Source organism: Solanum pennellii, chromosome 11 (genome assembly GCF_001406875.1).
Source record: "Solanum pennellii chromosome 11, SPENNV200".
Classification (NCBI taxonomy): Eukaryota; Viridiplantae; Streptophyta; class Magnoliopsida; order Solanales; family Solanaceae; genus Solanum; species Solanum pennellii.
Window position 1 is genome coordinate 309,422 of NC_028647.1, and position 17,113 is coordinate 326,534.

General features: G+C 30.2%; 1 protein-coding gene across 1 annotated transcript; it reads right to left on the reverse strand.

The window, feature by feature from the left end:
* Positions 1-12,325: 12,325 nt before the first annotated feature.
* On the reverse strand, positions 12,326-16,628 carry LOC107004447 (protein BOLA2). Its single transcript, XM_015202644.2, has 3 exons — positions 16,475-16,628; positions 12,889-12,911; positions 12,326-12,810 (listed from the first exon to the last, which is right to left on the reverse strand). Exons 1-3 carry the CDS (start codon positions 16,532-16,534, stop codon positions 12,615-12,617), a joined length of 279 nt encoding a protein of 92 aa, XP_015058130.1. The 5' UTR covers positions 16,535-16,628; the 3' UTR covers positions 12,326-12,614.
* Between the last annotated feature and the right edge of the window lie 485 nt (positions 16,629-17,113).

Consider the following 17,113-nt stretch of genomic DNA (forward strand, 5'->3'; position numbering starts at 1 on the left):
TATTGTTTGGCCCTTTTTATTAGAGAAATTGCGTGTTCATGCAGCACAATATTTTGTACTTTTTTTTAAAAAAAAAAATTAATTTAATTTTCTTGCATGCATGCACCACCTTGTAGACAAGTCATGTCTTATTCTACTTTAATTTAATTAATTTTCATTTAATAAGTAAAAACTTTATGGTTGAATAGCTAGTCTTTTCGAAAGGGATCTTTACACTAAGCTTAATTTCAATATGGGACACTACTCCATTCCCTTGTATTGTCCATCTCTAATAACCCTTTATTATTCCTTAATTTTAATTTATTTGTCTTATTTTAATTTAATACGAAATTTTAAAAATAAAATAAAAATTAGTTTTTCTTAATTTTGTTAATATATAAGATCTTAAACATATGTCACGAGTAGAAATTATTTTTTAAAAAAAATTTCCCATACTTCAATACACATGTTTTCTTTAGTTGATTGACTCATAGGGCGGCCGTTGCTGGCGGCAAATGTTACCCTTTCCCGAGGTTAATTAAGAGTAAGTATAGTAATTAATTATTAGTAACGTACAAAATAAGTGGTATTTTATGCACTTAATAGAATTATTTCTGTTTTAATATATGGAGTTTTTACATCATTAAAAAGTCACTTATTTGTTTTCACACATTTAATTTAAAGTAATATACGTAGAACACTTCTAGGAGTGACACCACATCAGAAAAGATAATTAATATTCTATATTTTTCTTTTACTGATAATCAAATTAATTTTATTCTATCTAAAGATTTTACGACCTTTAGAAACATTTTTATATACATGTAGTCTCAATCTTGACTATACAAAATAATTTTTTTTCAACCAAAGGGGATCAAAATCATCGATATTATGATTTAAATTTATATTTGATTTTAAAATTTATTATGTTCAGAATCTATCTTAGAATTTAGTGAATCTATTAACGCTCTATAACAAAAGTTCATCTTGATAAACGAACCCATAACTAATACACTAAGGTATGATGCTTTTTTACCCTTGTCTAGTAAGTATATTATCGATCTACATTTAATATTAAAAAAAGTACATACCAAAGATTTAAAATACTAATCTACTAATATAAAAAATATTTCCTTTATCAAGTGTATAGTTTAATTGATTAAAGCCCAAAAAGAATGGGAAAAAACAAAACATGGACATCTTTTTAGACATTGGGTATGTTGGTAGCCCTTAAAAGCACATTTTTCAGTATGATCTGTATCTTCTATATGGGATCCCTTCAAAAGATTGGCAGTTGGCAAGGATATCTCTTGATTTGGTGTCCTTTTAGTAAAATTAAAAGGTAATCACTGATAAATAAACACGTTCTTTAACTTAATTCAAATTGATATTTATGTTTTTAGATACAAACGAAGGAGGTACTTCGAAAACATAGAGTTGATTTATATTCATACTAGTTTGAATTTTTCGATTTCCTTCTATACTCAGCTGAGTGAGTCGATTTTCATTCGTAATTGCTTAATATTATTTCTTTATTATAGGATGATTATATCTATTTATTTAATTTTATATAAATTTATAAGTGTATTTATTTACGTCCAAAAATTAAATGCATAGAAGATAATAGTATGATAGCTTTACACATTTATAAATTTAATTTTGAGTGGTGGGTGAATAGGGAACAACTTTAAGAAAAAACAATTATTTAGTTGATACTTAGAACATAAGGCAAATTCTTGGCAATTAACAAGCACGTCTTATTATTATTATTATTATTATTATTATTATTATTATTATTATTATTATTATTTAGTATAGTAGATAGAAGCAAAAACATCGCAAGAAAAACTGGGATTACAATGAGCCAGACAGCATTACTAAATGTGGTTTGTATAATAATTGTAGTTGCATTATATATTTTGTCATCAATAATTAAGTTGTCAAGTTATCATCAACATTAATTGAAAGATTCTGTATATCTTTTGCCAAAAGGGATGATTTTCTCACACTTTACAAGTATGTATTTTTATTAAAATTAAAGACGTTAGAATCTGAATATATCTTTTAATATAAAAATATTCTAGTAAAGTTTAAATATTAAATGTTCAAGATTTTATTTTTTATGCATCTCAATATATAAAACTGGTTTTTATTTATTTAATACAAAAACTAAGTTAGTTAATTAAATATTATGAATAAGATGCGATTTTATTGAAATTAGTGAACGATAATAGCGGTTAACAATTACTTGGTAGATGATAGTGATAGAAGAAGGAGGTAGTGAATAATGACGATGGTTAGCGATATATAATAGTGACTAGTGATAGTGATTGATGATTAGTGATGATCATTGTAAATAGTGATTACTGATTAGTAATGATAACAACGAGTGATAGTAATCAACAATTAAAGTCATGTTCGATATCTTCTTAGTATTTTTTTTTTCTTACAATAGGATATATTTTTTTTTATATACAGGAGATCTTGATTCATGAATAAACCATGTCCAATAAAGGAAATTTATTTTTTAGCACCATAAGGAGTGCACTCAATTTAATCGAATCGCGCACGACTCATTCGAAATGACGTCGTCAAATTTTTTTTCTCCATATCCAAACTCAAACACAAATCTCTAGTTAACACCCCAAAAACTTTACTTATTCATCTTTTCAAGCTTTTGTAATTTTATCAATTGTAATAATATGAAAAATAAATAAAATGAGAAATACACCCAATTTATAAGTGTGAGGGAAAGCCTCAACCTTTGAGCTAGCTTTTGGGTTGAGAAGGCCCAAGACCACCCAACATTGGTATCAGAGCCCAGGTTGTCAACAAGTCTCAGCCCACCGGGAGGAACTGGGTTGTCGTTCTCTCCAGCCCAAGGCCCGATGTGTGAAGGGGGAGATTGTTGGGTTATCCCACATCGGAAGTGGAAGGGGCTGATGGTCAATTTATAAGTGTGAGGGAAAGCCTCAACCTTTGAGCTAGCTTTTGGGTTGAGAAGGCCCAAGACCACCCAAGAGTCCACCTTCTATAAATCATTAACTTCATAATTTGTTTTTACAAATACTTTCTGCTTATTCACGAGAAAAACAATATAATTAAAATTTATCTAAGGACGTAAAATTCCCCTTGTTGAGTGTAGTAGCCAGTAGGGTGTAAAATTAGAGTGTACGTAGTTATTGCCATCCCATTTATTTTTTCGTTTTAATTTGTGTTGATATTATTTTTTTTTTATCTTGACACAAAATTTATGAAACAAAAAAAATTGTGATCTAAAATTTAAGGTTAAATTATTTTAAATATGACTTTTTCTTTAAACAAATTAAAAAGAAAAATGTGTGACATAAATGAGACAGAAATAATATTAACATGAGTAATTTATAAGATAATTAAGAAAAAGATAAAAGTTAAAGCTAACATACATATGCGAGCCACCTCTAAATGGACTTTGCATTACGCGATCTAGATTTATCGAAGCTCTAATATGACCTCTGAACATGGGCGGAAAATAAAATAAGAAGAGGAAGCTAATATACATTGAACAGAGTTGTTATACAGAATTCTCTTCATGGTACCAATAATTTGTAGAATCATGTTTTGATAGAGAATTCACACACAAAAAAAGTAGATAGTGGAAGAGAGTGGGGTTGTGGCGGTGGTGGGTGGTGTTGGGGAGATAGTGGGAAAATGGATATATTTTGTCTCAACACTGCCACAAATAAAAAATTTACCAATAATTATTTAGAGGCAATAATATAATTATATATCATATTTAGCGATAATAATAAATATAAATATTAATAATTAACACGTAGAATCTTTTTATATTTGTGCTCTCTCAATTGTGTATAAATCGATATTTAAATTCGTATAAAATTAAATTAGTAGACACATTAACCATACGTAACATAAACAAGTTTGAGTGTTACTTGTGCAACCCAAAATTGTAGGGTCCAAGTGAAAGAACATATTTATGTATTATGTCATGATTATATGTTACTAAAGATTTCGACGACTCTTAATGCAATGGACGAAGAATATTTCCGTATAATTATTTTTTATTACTACTATTAACAATGTTAGGATTCAAGATTTTAGTTAAGGAGGTTCGGAAAATAAAAATATAGTACTTGAAATTTGTACCTTTAACCTTAAACGTAATCTTATATTTTAAGAGTTTAAAGTCAGTCTATCTATATGTGTATCTATATTTTTAAAGAACTATATTATATATTATGTTGTATTTTATTGAAGAAATTTGAATAAACTCTCTTAAATATCTTCTAAGTTCGCTTATGACTATTAAATATCTCTTTTGCTATAACGTTAGAATTAGGAAAAATATGAAAGAAGTTTGTGAACATAAGACATGAACTAATGTTGGAAAGATTCCAAGTATCCCACGTTCTCTTTATGTTTATTGGAAAAGAATCATACGACTTTTGTTTTCCAATCTTCTTGGTTTCTTAAGTAGTGGATATAATAATTTTAAAATATGAAACAAAACAAAAATTGGAGTAAGATGTGATCTTGAGGTATTATTCATTTATAATGTGATGTTAACTCAATGTGTTACTTAATAAAATAGTCTAATTACATGAAAAATGAGGATCAATTGCCAATCAAGTAACAATATAAATAGAATTATATAACCATTTAAGTAGTATATATTTTGATAATACAAGAAAAAATATATGCAAGTAATATATAAAAAAAATTGTGATATTTCTTTTTTTACTCTGGAAAAGATATTTCCACCCAAGTTTGGTCAAATACAATATAATTCTAAAGATATTTAAAAAAAAATATCAACCAAATTATCTTCCTAAGAACTTTACTAAAGGATCGATCGATTGAGACACAAGTGGGAATTAATACAAGTTTAAACAGTAATTTAGTTGAAAGTAAAGCAATAAAACAAGTGCTAAAACGACCATTTGAGGCGATACAAGAGGTGGGTGAACGTTAGTGTGTTGATATTATTATCAATATTCGATATTTGGTCATTCATAATATTATTATTTATTATACCTTCTTTATTCATAGCGGATTGGTCATTTGTCAGCATCCATTTAGATTAAGATATTTTTGAAAGTCTGTAGCCAAAAAATGAGTAATTTACATAAAGCTGACAAAGAATTTCATTAATAGCGGCTTGTTTTGATATATTCTTTAGAACACTCGATGATAGATAGATATGATTTATCGTACCACATTTATTGGTACGACCGATATATTTTCTTTTATTTTTATTTTTGTCGCAGCTAGGAATGTGTGATTAGACAATACTTGGGGTCATATAAACAGAGTTTTCACCTATAACAAACAGTATATAATTACTATAGCAAGGGACATAAAATTATTAAATTTTTTGAACTTGGAAAACAAACATAACATGTTAGGGTATACCCTTTTTTTTGTTAGGGTATAAATGTTGAAATATGGTGTCTTATCAAAATGCTTTTTAATGATACTTGTAAATAGTAGGAGAATTTTATTTTATTTTTAAAAAAAGTTACAATAGGTACAAGGAAAATATTATTTGGATTAGTATGGGAATTACAAAAATGTGCTACCATGGGAAGTAATTGAATATATACATTAATTGAACATGGTTAAGTATATAATACTATTATAACACACATTCATTAAATTAATTTAATGTAAACAGTCGATCAATATAAATAATATTTTATATTTAAAAAGGTTTCAACCTTTTAGCTTTATATTTTTTTGTTCTTTTTCTTCATTTTTTTACTGCCATAAAAAATGTGACTCATTTATGCCTAGACTTCGACTTAAGAATCTCACTTTGCATCCACATTTTTTGTATAGCATCACACACTTTTTGTCTTCCAAATTGAGTGTTCACCTTTCAATTACTTTTCAGTGTGTTTTATAAAATGTCCACTTTCTAAAAGGTAACTAGTGAAACATATAATCCCACAAAAATTTAAATAGGATCCAATTCTACTCGTTTTCTATAACTCTCCCTAATTTATTCTTAGGTAAATATATTAAATAATCAACATGTGGCCTCACTTTTCCCATTTACTACTTTTTTTGTTTAAATTTCCAACTTTTTTTGGTTTGTGAGTAAATAATAGCAACTAGCTAAGGTCACAAATGTCACAAGAATGACTTAGATCTACAACTAATTACAATAGTGTAAAAGTGAAAAGTGAGATTCACTATTAAGGGTTCGTTAAATTCAAATAAAAATATTTTCTTCAGAAATAAGTGAATTTCTTGTTTTTTTTTTTTTAAATGTTCTAAGCAAACTATATCATCCTAACAGTATTTGTTTATAAACTAGGTGTGGTATTGGAGGGTGGACAAGATACAATAAATTTAGAATGTCAATGGTAGAACTTTGTTCCCTAGCTACTTTCACAAGGGAAGTTATTTTCCTCAAATAAATAAATTTGGAACTAGAGAAATCTAAAACATCTGATTGTCCTTTGGGTGAGCACTTTGTAGTAACTGCCTCGCGGTGCAGTGACTTGCAAACTATACAGAAGATGTAAATCGCATTAGACAAGCTCTATGCAATGAGCTCGTGACTGTATAAAAGACTAAGGTTGTATTCAATCTTAGGTCCTACCATGCCCGTAAGAAATTTGAAAAATGTAGATTATATATATAGTGTACCTTTATTCCCCATTGATATTTTCATATCTTTTTTTTTTCTCTTTATGGTTTGAGTAAAATCTATCTTAGAAACAAAATTTTACCTTTATCCTTTATTTGGAGTAACATGATAAAACAAGAAAAAAGAAAGGAAGAAGAAACAATGTTGAGTAAACTTTGAATATATTGCCTTTGGTTTGGTAACAAGTGACAAGTGCTACAATCAAATCATGGGAGAAATAACATATGAAACTGTGCTATTGCTTCCAATATATAACCTAGCACTTTCCCAATTGGCCACATGATGGATGAAGCATAGTCAAGAGATAATGTATGGCATCACTTTGTGCCATATGGACAGCTACATTAGACAACTTATAGTTGCAACAATCATGGGTACCTACTTATGATCTACCTAATAATTTATGTAATTTTCTAGCGAAGGAGCTCAAAGTTTTTGTTTGGTCATAAATTTTGAGACTGAAATTTGAGAATTTGGGAAGGTTCCGATTTTTTATAATGTTATCTTTGTATATGTATTTTACTTGGAAAAAGACTTGAAAATTTGTGAGTAAGAAGTCCCAAAAACTGATTTGAGTTCTTGAAAACTTGGAAATAATTAATTAATTAATGATTCTTAGTTTTACTTTTAAAACACTTAATATTAATTAAGGGAAAAGTAGAAAAAAGTTAACGAATTTTATCTTGATGTTATAAATTGACTAACTGACAATTTGACACGTCCGAACATGTTCAGTAATGTCAACAATTAATATGAAACATAAGAAATATCGATTTGTATTTCAACTATACTTTTAACATCATTTTCACGTATCTTTGTTCACACTTCACATAAAGGTTGATGTAGGTATTTTTGTATTTATAGCTTTAAGTGTTCCAATCATACCATTTTTGGTTACAACTTACAAGAGTCAAAGTGGAACTCAAACATGATACTATCACCATATAAGTTCCTTCTCTAAAACATATTAGTGAGTCACTTTGATGCTTTATAATTGGACACATACAAGTAGGGACTATCTATAGTTATGTATCCTTTTTCTTTCCCAAAAGCTCAGGCTTAATTAGTTGGTACAGCCTAAAAGAAATTAGGTTCATAGAATTTGGATGGAAGGACTTGTCAAGTCAAGCAGCCTTCATATATACGTAGAGTTATATATATGTGAAATATTTAACGAAACAGTTGAAAAATTTCTACGAAATTATATACCAAAAACATCGATTTTTCATATTGATCTTGTATGTTCGATTAAAAGAATAACTATCATCATACTCATATTTTCTTTAAATTACTATTTAATATTCCTCCTTGATGTGATTAAAAGAAAAGTGATTTGATCTAATCTTAGTTCAATACTATTTTAACTAACCTATAAGTCATGTGTGATTAATAGGAGTTATAGGCAACAAGCTCAATAAAAGACAAGATGGGACACACCTATATTGAAGAGCACTTAAAATTTGAGTAATAAAAAAAGATTTCTTCAACTTTTTTTGGATAAAGAGACAAGTGGTCCCTTTATTTACTTTAATTTAACATTTGTTTGGTATATGAATAAGACCTGATAAAAATTGTATACACTCATATACATGATAATTAAAAAGAGTTTAATTTAATTCGATATGACACGTTTTTGACTAGCTAAATATCCAAATGAAAAATGCGATAGTACTATCCTTGAAGAAATTAAATCACTTTTTTTTTAATCTTTTGCTTTTTGAACGATAGTGAAATTCGAGCCAAAAGATTTGTTATTAATCTGTACGTTGAGTTATTTATATACATGTGATTGTCTTATCTAAGAAGTATTTTTTTAAATACTTATTTAACTTTATCTCGACAACATAATTCTTTTTTTCTTAAAGTATTACAATTATTGATTTTTGGCCCTCTTTTTTGACCTTAACATAGTCATAATACAATGTGGTTAATTACTTAATATCCATGAATGATTAGTAATTCAGTGCCCCTCTTTGTTGACTTAATAAACACCGGTTCCTTAATCGTTAATATTACTTTCACTCCAACCATTTGTGGTGTATTGATAATACTTTTTTTAAAAAAATTAATCACATATTTTGAATTCTCGTCGTTCTTGATATAGAGTCGTTATCCTAAAAGTGTAACTTCCTCATATTAATTCAAATTAATCGAGCCACAATGAAGAATGAAGTAAAACGAATTCAGGATCGTTATATGAATATTGAACATCAAATGAAAAATAAAATAATATTATTTCTCGATGTATCTCATTAATTTAAGAGCCTTCAAAGACAAATGTCTAAACGTTATTATTGCTGTTAGTATGACCCCTTGATCCATAGTTTTGGTTGACAAAGCTCTCAAGAAGCAAGAAAATGTCATTTCAATGTTTTATTGTTGCAAATAATAATAGCCAATACAATAAAAAAGCCAATTTATATAGTTCAAGAAAGGCAAGACAATGCACATTCTTTTGGACTATATTTTTAATTATGATTTTTGAAAAAGGATTATATGGTATCCCTCTAATGGGAACTTGTGAATTTTGTTTTATCCAAAACTCACATTTTGAAGTTGAGCTTTGCAATTTCTACTATTATTGATATATGTCTTAATTATGGCGCGATTGATATCTTTGATTTTTTTTAATCTCTCTTCGGCTTAAGCTGAGTGAATGATATTTGGCGTGGTGTATTCGATTGTTTAGTTAATAAGACGTATGTAAGTCGATATAATTTTATGTATATGGTTTTTGAAGCTAGAGTCATTCAATAGAATGAAATGCGGAGCGTGTAACGATATCGCTCTCAGACTTTTTATCATGGTAAAGCCAGTGCATCAATCAGCCAGTGTAGTGGTGAATACGTTGTGCTTTAACCTACGATGTTTACCTTGTAGGCGAAGGAGATGTAGAAAGTGTGTCATGCGTGAACCGTACGTGCGAACTTAGGGGGCTTGTTTTGATAGCTACTCTCTTATAGTTATGTATCCTGATTTTCGAGTTCTAGTTTCATGGCAGGATAAAACTGAATATTTTTAGAGTTCAGTGCAACTTTTTTCAAGTCCAATAGAAGTGTTTTCGGTAAAGGATTTGCAATATAAAATTTGAGTTATATATACAACATAATTTTACAACGAAAGGTATCCCTGTGAGTGTGAGTCCGCCCATCCTACGACAAATATCTCTACCCATAATGAAAATTCTAATTAAAAGGAGCAACTATTCAGTGTAACTAATATGATAGGCTTTTTGGACCTAAAAAATTTCTTTACCTATAAGCCTATACTACAGTAAATTAAAGGGAAAGGATTCTTTGATTAGATATAATATTGGGCACATAACTTGTAACTTGTTACAATTAAAATTCTTATAGTATAGCATAACGTTATCTACAGAATTTTGTCATGATTTTTTTATTTTTGATCTGTTTAATCATATTTTTTAGTCGGCGGTCTGCGTTCTCTATTTTTCAAGATAGTAATAAAATATGTGTACATTTTAGATTACACTTATAAAATTATACTGAATATATTATTATATCGTGTCGAAGAGAACCTTAATGCTAATGAGTTTGTTGAATAAATGGTTGATGCATAGCGAAGTTCATTAGAATTTGATTCTTTCTTGTACAAAAGTAACTCTATCGATTGAGTTAACTACACAATGCAAGTACAATATGGTGCATTTTATATTTGTCCACTTAAAGGGTTAATTTGTTACATCTCCTTTTTATACAAAGAATAAAAATATTTAAAGCCAATGAACTTGAACCAACAATGTCTCATCATATAAAAATAATACGAGTCTTGACAAGTCTTTTTATGATTTTGTAGACCATGTAGAATTAGAAGAAAACTTTCTTTCGCATCATGAATAGACAGTCTTTTTTGAGTTCTCCTTTCAACTCATCGTGCTCCATCGATTTAGGTTTATCTTGTAAGAATATGATCATCTCCTTCAAAAAATATTTTTTGATTAGACTAATATGGTCAATCATGTCCATATCGCCATATATATACATTAATTGTGCATTGAAGAGTTCCACTCGTTAAATATAGATATAACAAGTTTATATCTATATTTATTTATGAATTTCACAAAAGGCGATCGTCGAAGTAAACTTAATTTTATCCTTAATCAGAGGTTTAATTTGAGCTTGACTCCGAATTATGAGATTGTTGGTGTGAATTGGCATAGTTGATATGTGTTAACCTTTTAATAGATTAAGAAAAACAAATTAGACCTAGAATATAAAAATAAGTAGATGTTTCTAATTATAATTAATTCAAATTTATAAGGATGTTAATTACTCGTATTATAATTATCATCTCAATAATAATTTAGATGTGTGTACTGTGTACCCTTAAGTAATTTAGAAGTTTGATTACCTTGTAGAATATTTACCCCCCTGTCCAATTATTAAATTCTTCCTAGCTGCAAGTAAACAAGATATGCAAATATGGAAAATATTTATTCGTACTCGATATTTGAAGGAAACTATATCGTGAATATTTAGACCATGAAGCGGAATTAGAAAAAAATAAAATAAAAAAATCTCCCTTTATGGATAGACAAATTTTCTCAAATTCATTGAGGATAAATTTAGGTTTATATTCAATAACATTTTGAGTGTATATAAGATTATGATCTCTTTTAGAATATGGTTTTTGATTTGGCTAATATGATCAGTCTTGTCCTTATTTTGTAGTTTGTACATTGAAGAAAAGTTTTGAAGTCTTCTTGAATTTTTCCTAGCTATGAAAGAAAAGTTTATTTATGATTTAAACATATTAATTAATTATATTATACTACCAAAAAACATAATTAAAAGTGATAATTACCTCTCCAATTGTCTAATCCAGAACCCCATGAATCTTATTTTCAACAAAGATTTTGAAATAGTGTTATATTCTATCAAAGTTAAAAGTATTATTCTGTGGCTATATTGTGATTAGACTATTTTAGGTAAACATGAACAGTTTCTTATGATTCCTCTTTTCCTTTTTGAAACATAAAATATGTTTGAGAAAATAATAGTGAGCCTAAAAGCATTGGTGAAAATGACTTATAGAGGAGAAATGTGTGTTAATTTGTAGAATTGCAGCTAAATCTACCAAAAAATATGAAGAAAAAAAGGAATTGTATTCAAAGATTAAAATGTCTTGTTGATAGTAAGTTTTGTTCTTGAAATTCTAAAGGAACATGATTCTTCAATAGTGGTTACCTAATATTTTGGAGAAAGTTTTTTTGCCAAAACTTATATTTCGAGTGGTGTTCGATACCTACTTTTGACACTCGACTAATTTAAATTCATGCTTATATTTCGAGTGGTGTTCAATACCTACTTTTGTCACTCGACTAATTCAAATTCATGCCGAGAAATTCCACTTTGAGAGAGTAAGGAACTTCTCTACCAAAACGAGTCTAATCCACTTCTATTCTTACTAACACATGCACCAACTTATCTAGTATTGTATTAGGAATGATTTGAAAATTGTCTCCATTCTACTTGGATGAATAGGAAAAAATCACCTAGTATTTTCATCGTGCGGAAATTTGATCATACTGAAGTACTTGAGGTTTAAGCAAAACAATCAAAACTTATGAACCTTAGATTAATAGCTCAATACTCTATCAACTGAGCTATACACTCGAGAAAACGATATACGTAGTAAATAAGGACATACTGAAAAGAGACTCTCATCAACTATAGGTAAAACACATGAGCAGCAATGTTCTAAACTCATAACAAGCTGAACGGGCGCGATTAGTTACAAACATGTCATCACTTGTCAACTAAGCAATAACCATTGATTGAATCCAAGAGCTATTGCATTATTCAATAGTTACAAGTTATCGCAGTGTCTCAAATCCAGCAAGTTCAATCAAAACATGATAGACAGACGGTTTTCTTAACCTATAACACAGTTAACCCCTCATTAGATATAGGGAAGAGAGAAGCATTTCGTCGATAAAGCTGATTCGATTATGATTAATTTAAGCAGCTGCTTGAGGCTTTTCAGATTCCTGCTGTTGTTTCCACTGCTCTGGAGTGAGCGCTTTTGTAATGGAGAGAGCGTGGATTTCCTTCATCTCCTCCGCCAGTGCACCGTTAACCATTCTGTGCCTCTCAAGTAATCTTTTGCCTTCAAATTGTTCTGTCACAATGACAATCGAGAATTTTGCACCACATCTGAGAAAAAGAACAAGTCCAACGTAAGAAAAGAGATCCTAGAAGAATGGAACTACAACTCCATGCATAAGAACTTACCCCCCAGACATATCAACAACTTCCTGCAAAAAAAAAAAAAAAGGAAGGAAGTCAAGAAATTGTTAGGTACTTTTACTATGCAAACACAATGGAAGAAATAAAATATGAAGGTTTTTCAGTGTTCGGTAGAAAAATTAGAACATAATAAGTAATGTATTAGTGCTTTTGACCTGTGGGATTTTAAAGCAAAGCACTAATGCTGGTGACATTTTTGTTCCAAGTGATGGCCTTAAAATGTATAATTCGGGTTAGAAGCAATTTTGCCTTCCAATGTGCATAATCTAAGCCCTACCTCGGATGTGTGTTGTTTCTTATGAGTGCACAAATCTAGCCTTATCCCCCCAAAAAAGTGTGCACACCTAAATCAAACCCACGAACTACCTCATCTTACGTTCTCTTCAATTAAACATTGACTAGGAAACTTCTCTGGCTTTCCAGGATTATCATAGAATTCCAAGTATCTCAACCCTCAAGAATAAGAGGTACAATCGAGAACATCAAATATGCGAGCCAAAACGTGCAGATAAAAATGTATAAGCAGACGATGAAAAGCATTCTATGCGGTTAATAAATAACTATCATAGAGAAGGATAATAGACAAATAACAGTAGCATGCCCACAAACTGCTGAGGTGAAGAAACAAATTTGTGGCTTTTATACATCAAAGTTTACATATTATTTATCCCATTTGAAGATCCTGTGCTCCAAAATATACATATGATCAGTGTCTGCTGGTTATGTAAACAGAATATCAACTTCAAGGATGTTTTGCCTCGTTAGCACACATTCAGTGCTTATTTCCTACTTATGCTCCCTGCAAACCCTTACGGTCATACCTCTCTTAAACCTGACATAAATACTGGTTCTTTGCTTTCCTTCTTGTTATTCTTTTCCACTTCAGAAAGTGTAGTTAAAAGATAATGCCTCAAATTGAGTAATGCTTGAAGCTTTTATTTATATAGCACCTTTTTTTTAATGACAAGGGAAATCCGCAGCCGCTACCCTTTGGGTGCGCACAGGGTAAAACCCCGCTCCTATACAATAGCTCGCACAACCATTATTTATATAGCACCTTTATATTTAAAGATTGGAATACACTTAAATTAGATACAAAAATAAGATTTACAACCTACATGACAGGCGTCTCTCTTATTGACACAAAATAAAGGTAGTTCATATATGTATTCCAGGAAAAGAAGAACTCTAAGGTCCCTCAATGCTTTGAGGTTCTTCCACCTATCCCTTAATGTACCTGAAATCTTAGTATAGCGTCTCTTATTGACATAAATAATAGGTAGCTCATATATGTATTCCGGTTAAAGAGCAACTATCTCAGGTACCGCAATGCTTTAATGGGTCGTTTGGATTAGAAGCAAGTTATAGGGGAATTAGAAATGCATGGATGGCAATGTAGAGATTGTAATGTAGGGATTGAAATGCAAGGTTAAGGTTATAATACAAGGACTGTAGTGGAAGGATTATTTACTCAATGGATGTTTGATTTGTTATACTAAAGTGCATATTTAAAAAAAAAAATTAAATTCTTTTGACAAAATAAATATTGGATACCACGTGAAGGGCTATTTTTGTCATCTCGTATAATATATACTATCCCCGCATTTATTATACTATCCCCGCATTCTTATCTTGCATAAAATAATATATAGGTACCCGCATAACTTAAAGAGGATATCAGTTATGCGACAAGAGAAGTGGAAACAAAAATTGTACTATAAATATCCTAAATTTTATGTGGAAAGAAAGAATGAAACCAAACATTATATTAACACTAAGTATAAGTGGAGATCACTTTCTCCACTACTCCCAACCAAACATCACCTAAGTTCCTTCCCCCAACCATTGATGTACCTGAAATCTTGCTATGATGGTATATGCTCTTGAAATAAGGACTTATTAAAGCACCTTTGTAGAAAACACTTCAACAAGTTTCGCTTCTTTTTTAGAAAATCATTTAGATGTTAAATGTTCTAACACTGTTCATTTCCAAGACTGGCAATTTATGGCTAGTGATCAAAATCAAGGAAATGTTCAACTTTATCACTGACTATTAGGTTTGTCTTACATTTGCCTGCGTTTACTTCCCTTTCCGGTCCATGAAAGCCCCAAATCACTAATTCCGTCCCATATTTTTCCCTCCCTCTTACGACTGTCCAGCACGGCTCTATCTTTTTCACGATAGAGCCAGGTAGACCAAATATACCCTTACAATTGAAGAAGTCTATAAAGCCTAAACAACTGAAAAGGTCAAATATACCCTACGTGGCTGAACAACTCTTTCAAGGTGGAGGGGCACATTTCATACGAAAGATAATTGTGGGGGATCCTTTGACCCGAAAGGTGAACAGAGGAAGGATATAATACAAATACACGTATTGGGTATATATGCACCTTTTTTCCAATCAGGAAATTCTCTCATACTAAGAGAAACTGAAAAAAAAAATAACTATAGCTCACTCGCCTTTCCCTTACTTCAAACACATGTACCATGGAATGTACCATTTTCACCTTCTTGCGCAAATGGCCCACTTGGTTGAGCTATTTGCTTAGACGACCTACTTGTTGGAAGTCCTACTTGGTTGAGTTGCTTATTTGACATCCTAGTAACTTGAGCTACTTGAAACAAGGGCGACTCACATGCTTAAGGAAATTTAATAAACTACTAGTCTAAGCAAGTAACTAGTAGGTGCCTACTTAAGAACGAAGTTCCAAAATGTATATAAGACAAGCAGTTGCATCACCTACTTAAGCAAATAAACCAGGGAGTTAAGCAGGTGATGCATCTACTTGACTTCTTTAAATTTTGGCCCTTTGTTCTAAAGTGGTGATACACCTACTAGTCACATACTTAGACTAGTAGGTCATTAATTTTCCTTAAACACGTGGGTCGCCCTTATTAAGCAACTAGGACATCTAACCAACTAGATCAACCAACTAGGATGTCAGAGCAAGTCGGTGAAGCACATAGCTCAAGCAAATAAATCCATGGAGTTACTTATACATCTATATAGTCCTTAATGGACTTGAAAGATGGGTCTTGGGCGGACCCAAGACAGCTCCCTTTTGGTCCGTATCATTGGGCCATAAGCCTTTAAGTAGGTGATGGACCTACTTTCTAATCTATGGCCCTTTATTCTTACGTAGGTGATGCACCTACTTGACTTCTTTAAATTTCAGCCATCGTTCTTAAGGAGGCACCTACTAGTAGCTAACTCAGAGTTGTTTTACATAGTGGCAAATCCAACTAATATCATCTTCATAGTGAAAAAATCCAATCAAGGCAGATTTGAAGTTAGAATTTTGCTTTTAATAAATTAAAATTTAAAACTTAAAGATTTTGTTTTTTGACCTATAAATCCATAACAACCAAAATTTCAGCATTTGGGAGATTCCCCAATATTTATCACTTATTTTCCTTTGTCAGTTAATTTCAACAATTGCAACTGACAAGGTTTAACAAAATCTAAAATCCTGATAAACCTATTTGGTTTAGATTTGCTATGAACAAATTAAACGAACACAAACTCATCAAGTTAACAACAGATATGTATATATTGAGAGAATTTACCAGATGAGAAGGGTTAAGCTTTGCCCTTAGTGAAGATTCTACTTGCTCCTTCATCTTCATCTTTCGAGAATACTCTTTTTTTTTCTCTGTTATTTTCTGGCAAAATGCCCCAAATACTATTCTTCTCTTCCTAGGTTTTACAATTTTTATTTACTAATCCCAATTTATACATCTTATTTTTCAAGACGGGTTGACCCAATATTTGCTCATAAAATCTTTATATTATATATTTATAAATTAGATTTAGAAAAACATTACAAGTCAGAATAATTGACAATTCAATATATATTATTTACAATCAAATATTTAACTTGTTTGTATCTCAAAATATAAAATATATCACATAAATTGCAATTAAGGAGTACTTTTATTCTCCGGAATAATTTTTAAATTGATACTTGAAAATTAAGATTTATGAACACAAATTCAAGTCTATTTTTTAGTGTAAAAACAGTTTTGAAGTTTTTAGAAATTTAAAATGGAAATTATACAAATTCCATGTTCAAATAATTTTTCAAGAATAAAAAGTTAAATTGGCGATGGGTGAAAAATGGCAACATAAGTGGAATAAGGAATATTTGACGACAACAATATGGCATATAATCCTATAACATTCGAATAAGATACCCAGTCTGTTTG

Bases quoted from the DNA above. Each gene is read 5' to 3' on its own strand.
- LOC107004447 (XM_015202644.2), bottom strand. From the start codon at position 16,534: ATGAAGATGAAGGAGCAAGTAGAATCTTCACTAAGGGCAAAGCTTAAC. The intron at 12,912-16,474 runs GTAAATTCTCTC...TTTTTTTTGCAG, and splicing joins AGCTTAACCCTTCTCATCTG to GAAGTTGTTGATATGTCTGG. The intron at 12,811-12,888 runs GTAAGTTCTTAT...TCTTTTTCTCAG, and splicing joins GTTGTTGATATGTCTGGGGG to ATGTGGTGCAAAATTCTCGA.